Source organism: Epinephelus fuscoguttatus, linkage group LG7 (genome assembly GCF_011397635.1).
Source record: "Epinephelus fuscoguttatus linkage group LG7, E.fuscoguttatus.final_Chr_v1".
NCBI classification, from domain to species: Eukaryota; Metazoa; Chordata; class Actinopteri; order Perciformes; family Serranidae; genus Epinephelus; species Epinephelus fuscoguttatus.
In genome coordinates, this window is record NC_064758.1 from 33455611 (window position 1) to 33471252 (window position 15642).

The following is a 15642-nucleotide window of genomic DNA, read 5'->3' on the forward strand; positions in this document are numbered from 1 at the left end:
CAGCAGGCGGCCATCTTAGCTTAGCATGAAGACAGAAAACAGCTAGCCTGGCTCTGTCCAAAGGTTAAAAACAAGCTGAGTATTCAACACGTTATATCGTTACCTTGTTTGTCTAGTAAGCTTAAAAGGTGCTGGTTGGTGAGTTTCAATACCTTTGGAGAGAGCTAAGCTCGCTCTTTCAAGTCTTCATGCTAAGCTAAGATGGCCGCCTGCTGGCTCCAGCTAGCATAGTAACATGAATGGAATCAAACTTCCTGTTTAACTCTCCACAAAAAAGCGAACAAGCAGTATTCCCCAAAATGTTAAACTATTCTTTTAATTACTTTTTTTTTTTAAACAATGACACTTCTTCTCGTTATTTGTGTCGTTATTTAGAAGTTGCAGAGCAATGCCAAAGTAAGTGAATATTTTATTGAATCTGCCTTGATTTATAATCCTTTTTACATTTCTATCTTTGGGATTATGTTCAGGATCCAGAATAAAGCAATATATTACCAAATGTTGTCTCCTTTAAAGTAAACTGTTCATATTGGTCAGTGGCCCTACACGTCAAACTGTGATGCTCTAGGTACCCCTCCAGCACACAGATGAAGGCTATGATAAATACTACATAGTGGACACCAAAATGGTGCCTTTTCAGTCCAATGGGACTACTCGCATGGCACATACACCCAAAAAATGTTTCTTGCTTTGGGTTTACTTCCATGGTTTGTGCACAAGTTCCTGCTCAGCTAATATACTTTACATTGTGATGATGTCATGGATTTTTAAATTGCTTTCCTTGGCTTGAGGAAAGTTTTACAAATATACAACCTCCAACAAATATTCATAATAGAAAGAGTCATATTTGACCTTGTCTGATGTGTCCTGTCAACAGTTTAACAATAGTGGACAATGCTTTTGGGGATTTTTTGGTGCAATACCACAAGTGGCCACTGGGAAAACTGGAAACAAGGCTGAGCTGCGCTCCTGAGGGCCTAGTCAAGCGTCAGTGTCTTATCTTTATATAATGATGGTTGCTCGGAGCATCTAATACTGGCGCTGAGGGGTGCCTGGTCCATCAGTATCCGACGACGGGAACCACTTACCAAGCGTTGGTATTTGACGACTTGGCAGTGAGACCAGACTGCAGAAACAAGGTATAGTGCAGTACCTGGGTCTTCGGAGTGACTGCAGAGGGGGTGCTAAATTTGAAAAAAAAAAAATTGTTTGATAATTAAGTTTTAAAGGAGCAGTGTGTAGGATTTAGTGGTATCGAGTGGTGAGGGATGCAGATTGTGACCAGCTGAATCTTCTCATGTGTTCCAAGCATGAACTCCTTAGACCAAGGTAGTTGGAAACTCTTACCTTAGCAGTTAGAAATATCCTCATCAGTTTGATTGTGTCGAGAGGAAAGATGACAAGAACTCTGTTGCTACAGGTAGTCAGGACTAAAACTCTTGCCACTGCAAAAAACATGTCTTAAAACCTCTGGTCTGAAACACCGGCTACTGCAATTGACAGCACAACAACGTGAAGCTCCGAAATACACCCCACCAAAGGTGTGCCCTCCTCAGCTGCGGAGGTTGGCTGTATCCCTACACTGGCTAAACAACCAAAACTGGATTTTTACTCATGGACAGCTGCAGCTATAAAAAAACTGATGACGCTTGTGGTTGGATATGTGGTGGATGAAAATTCGCTCCATGAGTGACTCTCCATCTTTCAGACAGAGCCTTCTGAAAATACCAGTCGCAGGTAACTGAAGACCTCCAGGTAAACAAAAACACCTATCTAGCCTTAGCTACACTTAACAGTGATTAACTTGACATTCACTCAGAGGCACACAACTGAATTTTGGGGAGATATGCAACTGACCTTTCGCTAAGCCCCACCCTTTTGTGATGGTCCCACAAGCTGTCAGAGTAAGCATGGAGCCCACGCTGTAACTAACCGCACTCCCTGAAGACATATTATCATATTGTTGGAAAAATGAAAGAGTGATTCCAGAGAGAAGCAGACAGAGGGGTCTACAGTCTGTGTTTGAAAGATATATCCAGGATGTCAAACTGACTCAGCAGCAACAACAGGTTAAAAAGACAAAGATAGTTAGAAGCTAAAGCCGAACTATAGGCTACAGTGTCAAAGTGAACCACCACATCACTGCTGATCGCCACAGAACACAATGAATATAAAGGGAAACTTTGCTGATATTGAACCAGCTGTGTGGCATCACAGTGTGTGCAGATGTGTTTGGCTTCGCCCCCGTGTCACTGCCAGTACACAGACCTCTGCTAACGGACAGACAGGGATCTCTGAGGGAAGTCAAATAAAGTGCGATGACACACAGCTGGTTCAATATCAGCAAAGTTTCTCTGCTTCCCTTCACTGGTTCCTGTACAGCAGGGTCGGTCTTTGTTTCTCTGTTATAATCATTACAAAGCAAAAGCAGCATGTGTATACATTCAGTAGGCTATATCTTCAGTAGCTAGCTAGCTAACCCTACACTTTTCAGGGTTTGATTTTGGTTTTGGAACAGGGAAGAAACGTATATCTTTTTCCAACCTCTCCAGGTAACGAGTATCATCAATACACGACGTGCCCCAGGCACAACATTTAGCTCCAAATCCACAAAACCAGCCTGAAAATGAAGGAAATGGAGCACAGCTGTGTTGTTGTCAGACCCTGATCTGAGCCGGGCTGATGCTATTATGATTGGTTGGTCTGCGTCCAGGGGCGGGACTTAGTGAAAGGACGATTACCAATTTTATGGGGTGTAATGGATAAGTAATATAACAAATAGTGTAACGAATTACTGTTGGCAGGGAGTAACAAGTTTTACTTTTGAAAAGAGTAACAAGTGATAAGTAATAAATTACATTTTTAGAGTAACACTGACTTTCAGTCCATACAAAAAACACACGGACACTACCTTGTTTTTTTTCAACAAACTTGTTTCCCCTTTCAAACCAATATCGCAATATTGACACCATCACAACAAATTTGAGTCGGGTTTTTCATCACTATCGTCATTATTATCTGTGATCATAATCATCTTTATGCATATTTAAATGAACTTCTTGTTACATCAAGATGAACAGGCACTACACCAGTTAGGAGATAAAAGTACATCACTAACTATAAACATACATCTTCTAGACCGCTAATATAGGGTTTCCACAACATGAGCTGCTGCTGTCCCCTGTGTGCATAAGGAAGAGATCATCAACATAAAAAAGCATTTACATGTACACCTTTTTACTGCCTCAACATGGTTAGGTCTCGTTGTTCAACTCAACACAGTTGTACAGTTACAATAGAATATAATCTTTAAATTACATCATCATATACAAATCTGACAGCGTGGGATAACGTCACGCTTTTATGATACACTGACAATTCCATTGCAATGAAATTCATACGATATGGTACCTATTACTTAATATGTTTTCCATTGCTGTTATTTTAATGAATCACATTTACATGTATAACACTACATTTTGTCTTAATAGTCAATCACTTGCATTTTTTTTATTTTTTTACATTTTTGTTTCTGTTACACTTACACAACTCATACACACTGGATGATGAAGAATGTTTTCCCCCAAAATATTAACCTGGTAATGTGGATTATGTGTTTGTGTTTCGTGTGTTTAATGCGTGTGTGTGTGTGTGTGTTCAAATATATATATATATATATATATATGTGTGTGTATGTGTGCATATGCGCATCATTGAGGATGTGGGACAGTTTTAATGATAGGAGTCCTTTTTGCTATGCTGGACAGCTTTACTCTAAGACACAACTTGTGAGCTGGTGATGTGTTTCTCCTCATGTGTAAGACCCAAACCTGTCGTATCCACTTCCAGACACAGAGCTAAACACATCTGACTGCTGTTGGTCCGCTGAAAGTTAAAAAACTTCGGGACAACTAAGTTATAAAAAGCATCTCTCCCGTCTAATCAGAGATTCAGGTGCAACTTGTAGCTAAGATAACTCACTAATCAGCGTCTGATGAATGCGATTCCTGCTGTGAATTTAATTTCTATGGAGCAATTTTAAAATAACGCACTGTGTAAGAGTCGTCTTACGAGCAGTGCAGCACTGGTGACGAATGTATTCCCTGTGTCGCTGCGCGGTGTTCTGCAGACAAATGAAGTTTGGGTGGACTGGGAGGCAGCTACAAGTTGATCCTCACTGAAGCTGTGTCACATGTGATATGTGAGAGTTATTGCGTGGAGAAAAAACAGATAGTTGATGGTATTGGGTCATTCTTTGGCTCAGCAGGGAAACGGGCCACATAACTAGTGCTTTTTGCTAGGTAGGGCTTTAAATGACAGCGGAGAGCCATGTTTAGACAACACGCCTTCTCTCAAGCCCAAACACTAGTACATTCATGTCCTGTTGAAGAGGCTTCGATCTTCACACAAGCACAGTAACATGCCTCCACTGGCCCCTCGCTCTGGAAGAAAAAAAGTGCCCGGCACAGGCATTGTTCAGAACCCACCTCTCATACTGCAGTGGCGACCTCGAGAAGATGACTCGATCCGACTTTGCTCTGAGGGAATGTATCGCTCGTGTTTCTTGTTTGTTAGCAGTGGATTTAAAATGAGACCTGAAATACTGAACCAAGAATGAAAGCTTCTGCAGAAAACTGTGTATCCTTTTTCCTCGGACTGCATGGAGATGATACTGGCAAAGGATTTGTGATGCTAAGAACAGAAAAAAAAAGATGTCAAAAACAAAAACAAACAAACATAAAACAAGTTCATCATCAACACGCTTCCTTTCATGAAGCATGTCCAGAAGGATGTGATGCTTAATACGTGAACTCTGCATTTGTAGTTGAAGTGTTGCATCGAGTTGTAGCCCTAAACGAGGCTGCAGGATTCAGGGAATGCGAGATTTTGCATAGCGCATGCTGCTATGCAAGTTCAGAAACAGTTTAAAACACATAGCACTGCACACACTGGAAAAGAGGTCGGACCAAATCACAAAGAAAAACAAAAAAACGAGGAAAAAAAAAATCAGAGGATACTGTTTGTGGTACTTTTAACACTACACAGCATTCCAGATGTAAGAATGACGACTGACCACACACAGCATTAGAAATGCTACACAAAAATGGCATCACACTGTATATACACAATGCAGGTTAGAGAAGCTCGTCTTTGTCGAATGGGTGTAACTGATTATATTATCTTCCCATTTTCACAAGAGAACAGACTGCAGTGGACTGCAAGTTTAAATAAGCTGCATTATACTTTAAATACAGCTACACAGAGAAGCAATGTGTTCCTGCACTGTCTTGATGTTATAGTCGAGTGTGTATATACTGGAATAACTGCTGCTCCTGTTTTTAAATGTGTAAGTCCACCCACCCCAAATGCTGGATAAAATATATTATACTGATATATCGTCTTTTTAGGTTACTAAGTTTTTATTTAGGCAAGACTGCTTGGCGCATCTGTTGGGCAAGGGATGTGTTGCTCTTAAGTCTCTGGCTATGTGCGGTGCAATTGGACGGGACAGTTCAGGCTGCCTCCAATGGCGTGTCCTTGTCCAGTAGCGTGACTAGATTGGCTCGACATAATTGGCCGGGTACAGTCCCTCTCGGCCGTTGTCCAAACGACCTCTACACCAGCCTTGCTCGTCTTCGTCCTCAGTCTTGGTCAGTTCATCACCTGTGAAGGAGACAGCACTCCTTAGTCCTGCGTCAAGAACGTTAATCTGAAATGAGGATATCTGGGAACACTGCTCTGTACTGTCTGTTCTTGTTCTTGTACAGAGGTCATGAGTCAAAGTCTCTCCCGCTCCCAGTAAAATCTGACCAGACAAATATTTGCAAACCTCCTATAGAGATCACGTCTGTCTGGGTCAAATTGATCACTATGAGACTGTGGTTCTATTTTTTTATTTCTGATACAGATTACCATCAAATTGACATTTATGTACGTATTACATGAATATAACGTACTCAGGTGCTTTATGTGACCAGGCATTATCAATCCATCTGACAAGGGTGTCTTCAACAACAGATGTTTTCCCTGTGTGTATTTGTTTTCTGGCAGCCGAGACTGTTTCTCATTGTCTGAATGGAGGAACACCAAGTATCACTGCTGCATCTCATTGGCTCATGTTTGGCTGTTTGTCATAAGCGTAGAGGAGACTATGTTTTTTTGTCATTGAGGGAAAATTACCATCTTTTTGCTGTCAGTTTTAAATGTGAACGCAGCACCAGCCTCAAGTAGCCAGCCAGAAACAAACGGGTTACCACGATACAAAATATCATTGGAGTAAAGTTAAAAAAAAACATCCAAGATGAACACTATAAGCAGACTATGTGGTTACCATAAATAAACTGATTAACCAGCATCTCTATAGGAATAATTCTGTCCATTATACTGCCATTCCTCCTATCGCACACTCACATATATGTAGTTTTTTGTTGAGCTGCGAGCGTCATGCAGGTTTGCATCACCGAAGGTTAATGACAAAAGCGGCGTTCATAAGGTCGGAGGTTCCGAGGGGGAAAAGTGCTATGAACACGTGGACGGAGCGGAATTTTTTTGCTTGGAACGTTGTGCAGAAGTGTAGCAACCTGAGGACCCCGAGTTCACGTGGCATGACGTTACAGCAATGGCGGCCCCCTTTGCCACCGGTGAGTCAAATAATTTTTCTTAGGTAAAAAAAATGAATCTCAAAGACGTCTTTAAGCAAATTCTCCACTGCTACATGTAATTTGAACATTCCGTGCATAATTATATGTAGAATTAGTAACGTTGCCAACACCATACATTAGCAAAACGTCTTTGACCTCTTCATTTAGCCAAAAAGGCTAACAACATCAGCCCAGCTCCACTGGGCTACAGATTTATGCGTTCTCATTGAACAAAACACAGGAGAGCGAAAATCTTCTTGCGGGCATGCATGTTTGTTTACAACTAAGGTCTGATGTGAGGCGATGAACGCACTTTTTCCAGCAGAAGGGGCTTTTCCAGGCTTTTCATGTCAGGTCTTTGGAAACCTCCGAGCCCTCTGAATGCAGCTAAAATCACTTGACAACACTGACTCCTCGGCGAGAGAGGAGAGGGAGAGACGCTGTGCTGCTGCCAGAGGAGCTGCTGAATGAGTTCCCTCTGAGCGCTAAGTCACTAAAAGAGTCTGAGAAGTTCATGAAACTGTTCATGAAACATTCAGGACGCCACAGTTTATTCCACACCACTGAAGCTGCTCCTGTTTTTGGAACCACCGCAGAGTCTGTAATAATTTTGCTTTCAGCCATGCTTGTTGTTGCCATGGGTAACAGTATGACGTCAATATGTCAACAAGTTGAAATATCCCGAGGATCACGATTTGAATCTTTCTCATCATATTAAAAATGACAGCGGCATTAACGTGAACGAGATGATATGACACACCTCTATTTCACACCCAGCATCACTGATGAGTGCAGCTGACGGTCAACAGTGACATCACTGGGTTGGGCTGTTAACCTGGTAATGTGTTACTCTAATTCTGGAATATACTGGAATCAGTCTGGAATATATCCACTTGGTGTTTTTAATTATAGACTATTTAAAACTTGACAACATAAATATTCCTAATGAGTCCTTTTTGTTTTTCCAGTTGGAATTTTTTTGTAGTGTTTGTGAATTACATCAGCTGACAGGAAGTAAACATCGACCCAAGCTGTTGCCTAGCAATGCGATTCAAGCTAAACAGTCTAGAAAATGTAACTCCTCCAAGTTTATACAACCCCTAATTCCCAGAGGACACGACCTCAGTGTCTTCTGTGGAAACTGCAGCCATTGAATTTCAATTAAATTAATTTCATTAGGCTTTACTAAGCTGGTCTGACCCCACAGTAAAGGCAATGTAAATTAAAGGTACCCTGTGGAGCTTTAGACCGTCAGCACTGTGGGAAAATGTCTTTAGGAGTGGGGCTCTGTTTTGTTTGTTCACATGCACAGGTGAACACACACGTAGTACGAGCACATGTGTGACGCAACATAATTCCTGCCAGTGGTTCCATACAGTTTCACTGATGAAAAGCAGCAATGTGCTGACAAAACGCAAAGAAGACTGATTGTAAGTCAACATAAGTGTAAACTTCTCAGGTATTTAAAAAAATCGTCTTTGCAAATTATTTCTGAGGAAAGAAGTGCATTGAATATTTAAGTTCGACCGCAAGGATACAAACGAACTAGTGTCAGAAACACTGAATGCAAATAGAGACTTTGTTTATTTACAAGAAAAGTCCACAGGGCACCTTTCATGTTTTTCAAGCAAGAACAAAGAAGAGAATTTGCGTGCAGGTATAAGATGTCTTCAAAGACTCCCTGCAGTTATTGGCACGTATCCCTAAGATGATTAAAAAACACCTCATCTCAAAATGTGTGGTTAAAAATAGGACAGCATGGGAATCAAGATGGAGACGCACAGCTGAAGCTTCTCCAGTGGTTATTTCTCCATGCAGAGCTTGTCTTTAAATCCTTAGTCACGTCTTTTTTTAGGGCTCCAACGCACGTTTTCCACACTGTTTCCCAAAGAGCTGGTGTTAATTGGTGGCTAGTGCCTGTAATTTGTTTTCCAAATGGTCATTATTGACTAATCCCTGCTATCTTCTAACAAGGGAAGGGTGCTTTAGAAAAGAAACCAGGACAGAGCTGGTGATTTTTGACCACCTGTGTGATGCGACAGCTCGGCCATGTCATCATAAACCTCAGCCTACAGCGTCACAGGCCCCGTTTATACATCATTAAGTAAACATGAGCTGCATGACAGCAGACAAAATCAATCTCCTGTGTCACCTGGTCACTGATAATTACCTGCTTTGAAGGTGAGCTCATCTTGTTCCTGGCCTTCATAGTCATAGAGAGCGCGGACGCGGACCCCTCTCCCAGAAGTGCTGGAATCATCTTCGAAAGAATTCCCGTTTCCACCGTTTTCGTTGCCAGAGTACGCAGTGGGCTGCTCGTCATCGGACCACTCAGTCGAGTAAGCTTGGTTTTTGTCATAGCTGCTCACACTGGAGGAGACAGAAAATGCACGGTGAGATTTAATGTTAAGAAAGGTATTCACACATCCAACTGTGTCAGATGCAGGTGCGCTGGAAAATATCACTCGAGTCTTTGAACAGAAAATCCCGCAGACTGCTCTTGCTAACGTTTCGGTCCTCCTGGACCTTCGTCAAGAGCGTTCAACACCAATATTTCCAACACTGAGCTTAAATAGAAACTGCCCTACCCATTTCACAGGTGTGCACAGGTGTTTGGGGAATTAATCAGCTGTGGGTGTGTTTCTCAATAATTGACAACAGCCTGAGCACCAGATGTCACATAGCACAGAAAGGAAAGAACAAGGGAACAAGAAAAACATAGGAAAAATCTAGAACACACATCTTCCACAATAAAAGCTATTTTCAAGATTATCAAAACATGTTGGTCTTATGAATGAACACATCGGCCTTGCAGCTTTCATTATGCCATGAATCATAAATTGGTCTTTGAGATCCCCAAATCCATTATAGCACGACATGCTATGGTATTTAATCATCTAATCCTTTGGGAGATACTTTTGCAGTTTTTCTTTAAGTAGTATTTCTTCAATGTTACCAAATACTGGTGCTGAACACTCTTGACAAAGGTCCAGGAGGACTGAAATGTTAGTGTTACTAATAAATTGTGAAGATGAACAAGAGCAGTGTGCGGGATTTTCTGTTCAAAAAAACAAAAGTAAAGTCTTTATAATTATCACCAAATCCCATTAAAAGGTCAAAACCGATGATGAGTTGGTGCTACTAATGAATACTGTCACTGTAGCTTATTACTCTGTGCCACATGGGTGCAGCGTTCTCCCACCCACTTATAGAACTGGCCCGTCATAATGACTGGGAGAACATATATTTTCTCAGCTTTTAGTTTTAATACTATATATTCATCTCCCCCAATATTCAAATATGCTCAAAATGTCCCCTTAATATGTAGATAAAGGTATAAATAATGAAAAATATTAGTTATGCATGACAAACAACCACACACTGGACTGAAGAGTAAATCATGCTGCCTACATGTGTGTTGACTGAACAGATATAACATTAAAAGTGAAAAATTGATCTACAAGAGGAGGAATATTTGACAGCAATACAGAATGACTGAGAGCCTTACTGCATTATGTTCCATTATATTTTGAATTGTCCCTTTTTTTCCTTTACATAAATAAAAACATTTCCAACATTAATTGATGTAAAAAGGCACAAAGTAGTGCATAAAAATTCATCAGAAAGTAGGAAAAACAATGTAGGAATGTAGGAAAATGTTGGCCGTTTGAAACCTTATTTGTCTGACAAAAAAATAAATAAATAAAATAATATACTGGTTTACACACCCCACAGCAAAAATATACTACGTTTCATTTTCACATGATCTGAGTAGTATACCCATGTGTGCCGCTTGTAATAAACACAAACTGTCTCTGGGAAATAATAAACTATCTGGCATTGAAAATTCATTCATTCATTCATTCATCTTCTAACTGCTTCATCCTCTTGAGGGTCGCGGGGGGCCTGGAGCCTATCCCAGCTGACATTGGGCGAGAGGCAGAGTACACCCTGGACAGGTCGCCAGACTATCACAGGGCTGACACATAGAGACAGACAACCATTCACGCTCACATTCACACCTATGGACAATTTAGAGTTATCAATTAACCTGCATGTCTTTGGACTGTGGGAGGAAGCCGGAGTGCCCGGAGAGAACCCACGCTGACACGGGGAGAACATGCAAACTCCGCACAGAAGGGCTCCCATGCCCGGGATCGAACCGGGAACCCTCTTGCTGTGAGGCGACAGTGCTAACCACCACACCACCGTGCCGCCCCCGGCATTGAAAATGTTTTAGAAAAAGATTTAAAAAGTGTCAAAATCAACCAGACGCGCCAGTCACCTTCCACAGCGTGGAATCAGTCATTTCTGTTTTAGTGAGTCCACCAGTTTGAAACCGTCAGAGGAAGACAAACAGTAACTTCTGTGGTTAAACAGCGCAGCCAAAACTGAAATCCTGGCGCCGTGCCTGGTGCGCAGATCTTAACTGTTGAAAACTATTAAAAAGACATCAGTAACACTCACTGTTGCACTGGAGGACATGCTCTTAAAATTATAATGATGCTCATGATATAAGATGAGCAGTGTGGTTTAATTAGAGCTGATCCAACACACGCCATCCAGCTGCTGTAAATACTAACAGGAAATCTGCAGCTGGAAATAGTCCCCAATAAATTCACTATTTCATTGTTGTCTGAGTAACATTTAATAAAAACTAAGGTGCTAATCTGTTTCAGGAAATGATTTAGCCTTTTTAAAAAACGTAAGTATTCAGACTGATTAAATAGAGTGTGATTACTAACCTGCTACGGTCACCAGGTGGAGCCACATGGTCAGTGCTCGGGGTGGGTGGGGCTCCGTCTGGCTTCTTCTTCTTTGGAGGAGCGCTGGCCTGGTCTGGGTTGTATTCCTGGAGATGAGAGTGACAGGAAACACGTGAAAGCAGAATAAAGAAGAGCAGTAAATGAGGTCGAGATGTGTCTGCTGCAGGTTTGACGCTGTACCTCAAATGCAGGCCAGTTCATATGCATCCCCGGGCCGTGGTTGTTGCTGAACCACTTCAGGTCCTCTTGTGTGTTCGCACCAAGGATCGTGCGCTCCAGTTCTCTGTATATTGTGGCATAGCTGCGGAGAGGAAAAGGGAACAAATGGTGATGCTGGAAAGTGCCAGAAGAGACCCGGGGGTGCTGCCAACTTGGCGACAGAAGCCACAGTGCAGTTCAAATTCTGGGTTGAGAGAGATCCAATGTTGGGTCATGATGAGACTTCAGTGTCTCCCTGAGTTGTCGGCTGAAGCTGAAGCCCTCAACAGCTGAAGTGTTTGGCCTGAATAATCCTAATAATCCTTTACAAGGGCAGTCTTGTTTACGGTGCCACAGTTTCACCAAATCTCTGCAATGTGTTAGAGATTAGAAAGGGCAGATTCCTCTCGTAGAGTTACCACCTAATTTACAGGATAAACCAAACTGACTACACTTCGTATATAAATGCAGTAAGAAAACATTTATCTACACACAATCTCCATAAAATCTGGGCATAAACAGACCATCTAACATCATCTAAGCTGGCACATTACATGAATGGGTGCTGTTTTGGATCGCAGAGATGAGCAACAGCACATTTTAAAAGCAGAGCATTTACGTTTTATAGCTAGATTTTGGAAAGATGAGGGCATGCTCTTTGTAAAAGGCGATAATATTCGGTAATGTCTATCAGTGGAGCAAATGGCTCTCTGCAGGTTTATGATCATGATCTTACTGAATCCAGAAAATACACAGTGATAATAATCCTTCTGGCTTTCATGATAATGACTTCAGCTCATGAAACAAGGCAGTTTCAGAGTGTTAGTGTGTTTTTATTTTCAGTGGGCGGCTCTTTAGCCCCTCTGCAGTGGCTCCCTATTGCTTTGACCAAAAAATTAGGCTACATGGAAATCAATCAGTTATTTTTGAACATTTTAATTTCTTATTTATCATTATTCATTATTGTAGGTCTACAGGGATTCTTATATTATCCTATTGTAAAAAGAGGCCTACAACAAATTAAAAAAATGTTTTAACATTTCATCAACTAAAATGTGAGTCATAGTGATGTCTATAGCCTGGTGTCTTTCTTTAGAACATCAAGAGTGGTGACTTGTCTTGAGTCTCCTTAGTGAAGCTAACCGTGGATTCCAATTCCAGAAATGAAAAGTCTTGGAGGAAAATATTGTATTTAACACTGCAAGGAACCAAATATTCATAAAAATGTACCTGCAGAGTAGCCACCTGGTGGTTAACATATTAGACCTATTAGTCATGTGGATAAGCTAATTTAGACTCAATAAGGCTTTTTTATAAGGGTTAAATATATTCAGGGTCAATCTTGCCCACATGTGTGATGACTAATAGGTGATCTACAGAAAAATAAATATTTGAAAGCTATACAAAATGACTGAGAACCTTACTGTATTATATTCCTTCACATTTTTATATTTTGAATTCATGCCAGGCACCTGATTTTATTTTATGTTTTCCTTTCCTTTACATAAATAAAGACATTTCTGCCATAAGGTCATGCAAAAAAGCACAACTTAGTGCATGAAAAAAAAACACGAGAATGAAGGAAATGAAGGGTTTGATGCTCAAGATATTGTTAAAATGAAACTTGTGCCCTTGATCTGAGTCATTATAGCTGTAGAAAATAATATTCATTCACAGAAAATGTCTGCTCTGCTATATTTGTCTAAGTAAACCTTGGCAGTAATTTCTACTATCAGTCACTGCTGCACTGTAAAAAACAATAGGTTCATATAAATAGAGCATCCCTTCTATCTGCGTTTGTGTTGATAAATATGAGTTAAATGCCTCAAAAATATGGGGGACCAGTTTGTACAAAACACCTCAAGTTAAGATTTCTAGTCCTAGTTAAGGTTTCCTCAAAATAAAATCTGTTCCGCAAGTGTTTTCCTTAAGGTTTCCTTAAAATGTTCACTTAAATATTTATGGTTTTCTCCCTGTCTTGGTCTTTTACTTAAAGGAGCCCTAGCCTGTTGCACAAAGTACCTTCAGCAAGGTAAAACAAAAGCTTATCTTTTATATGCTCTATCTTAACTGCAACGTGATTGAGTTAATGGTGATGAATGAAAAAAACTAACACACCCAGAGAAGAGTGTTCTGTGACCAGGGGAACCCATTGGATACAATTTTGATTTTACACTATAGATTTGATTGGATGAATTTTCGTTGCTTCTTCCTACAGTTGTTTTCTTTTTTCTGGTCTTTGGGGATCAAATTTACTTTGTAGTATGAGATTTCTATGATTGTATTCCTCCAGAAGTTTAATCTTTTCCTCCTCAGACCAATATGGTTTTCTTGTCTTCTTCTCTTCTGCCATTTTTCACTAACTAAAGGCCAACTGTGTGAGACGATAACAGGCGCCACAAGTGTGAGTCCAAGCAACAAACAATCTCCATGGAAACTTTTACCGCTGTAAAATTTCTTTGAACACAGTAAATGACTTTTTCCTTAACATAGGAAACCTTTTAAGGAATTCTGTGCAACTGTACAAGTCCCTCAGCTAAGGAGAAATGAAGCCTTAAGTGTCATACTTAAGGAGATAAGTAATGGTGTTTTGTGCAGCTGCACCCAGGTCTTTTTTTATTCTAAGAGTAAGAGATGAAACACAGTTACCCTGATGAGGACTGTTCCTTTATCACGAGTACAGATATTGACAAATGTTATTCATATAATACTTGTATTTATATAAAGTTGTATTGGATACTTGTTTAATCTGAGTATTTGGTTCAACCCCAGTTAAAATTAAATGCAAAAATTACCACTATATGCATGACTCATATTGCAGTCACAATGTCTGTCAAAATAGCGCAGTATGATTTCTTTTGTTATACCGTGCAGCCCCATTTTCTTCACAAAAACACAGCTGTTAGGGGCGACACAGGTGAGGTTGTGAATAAGGAGAGGACACACCAACATGAGTGATGACACCAGTCAGGATGAACCACACCACAATCCTCTCAACAGCAAAGGCCTTGAATCATTGATGGTAACCAGAGGCCGGCTTGGTCAAAGACCCTGAAAACCACTTTGCTGTGAGTCCCAGCTTTATTGTTCCATGCAGGTTAAAAACAGCCCAGAATATGACAAGCGCTCACAGTGAACAAAATTCAGTTTGGCAGAAATGCCATTGACTGAAAAATCAATTAATTAGTGCGGTGAGTCTGAACGCTAATGAGAAATGCATGCCTGGTTGAGATGTGTGTTGAGATTAATCAATTTGAGGAGAACTGTGCTGAATGTGACACAACAAATCAAACTAATCTGTTATAAAAAATAATGTTCAATGCTCAGAGTTCTTTACCCATGCTGCATTCAATACCAGTGTGACTTTAAAACAAATATAAAATCACATGAGGAAAAACTGTTTTTGTGGTTTTTACCTCTGACATAGTATTTTACTAAATCATATGTGAGAGAAAACATGGTCAGAGCTTCTTTAACCTGCAGCTCTATGAAACCTTATTAAAACCGCCTCCTCCCGCCCGGCTGACCTTTGGTTCTCGGTGAGGTTAAGATGGCGTTTGATGTCCAGCAGGGCCTCCTTGAGGAAGGTCAGCCTCTTGACTTCATGCTGCTGGCACTGGTCAAACACCTGCTCCATGCACTCCATGTACTGCGGGGTGCACTTATTCAGCTCCTCCAGAGACTTCTCATACTTCTCTTTAGCCTGAGACACAAAAACACACAACACACTGTTCACTGAAGCTTCAGTGGAAAAGAAACTGTTTACTGTGGCTCTGTGGCAATGTTGTAAAATTAAAAATCTGCAGCCTGTTGCACCAGCTGTGTGTAAGCTCAAACTTAGCCTTGCTGTACTGTAAATTATTACTGAGTTGTAATTTATGCATTGCTAAAATAAAAGCAGTTGCACCACAGAGATCAGTTACAACATAACTAACAACTAAATAGTTACACATGTCCCAGGGGTCGGGGTAAATCATAAAATGCCACCGAATTAAACTCACTAATGGTAAAACAGCAGCATTTTTTCAGTAATTGCT

At 40.7% G+C, this 15642-nt stretch overlaps 1 protein-coding gene across 4 annotated transcripts in view; it reads right to left on the reverse strand.

The window, feature by feature from the left end:
- Positions 1-2916: 2916 nt before the first annotated feature.
- LOC125891361 (protein kinase C and casein kinase substrate in neurons protein 1-like) overlaps positions 2917-15642 on the reverse strand; it is a 69889-nt gene continuing 57163 nt past the window's right edge. For all 4 annotated transcript variants that reach the window (XM_049580592.1, XM_049580590.1, XM_049580591.1 and 1 more), the window contains 5 exons: positions 15133-15308; positions 11588-11708; positions 11387-11493; positions 8812-9011; positions 2917-5664 (listed from right to left, as the gene is read on the reverse strand). In XM_049580592.1, coding sequence (XP_049436549.1) covers positions 5555-5664; positions 8812-9011; positions 11387-11493; positions 11588-11708; positions 15133-15308 — 714 coding nt within the window. In that variant the 3' untranslated portion in view covers positions 2917-5554. The remainder of the gene's footprint in view (positions 5665-8811; positions 9012-11386; positions 11494-11587; positions 11709-15132; positions 15309-15642) is intronic.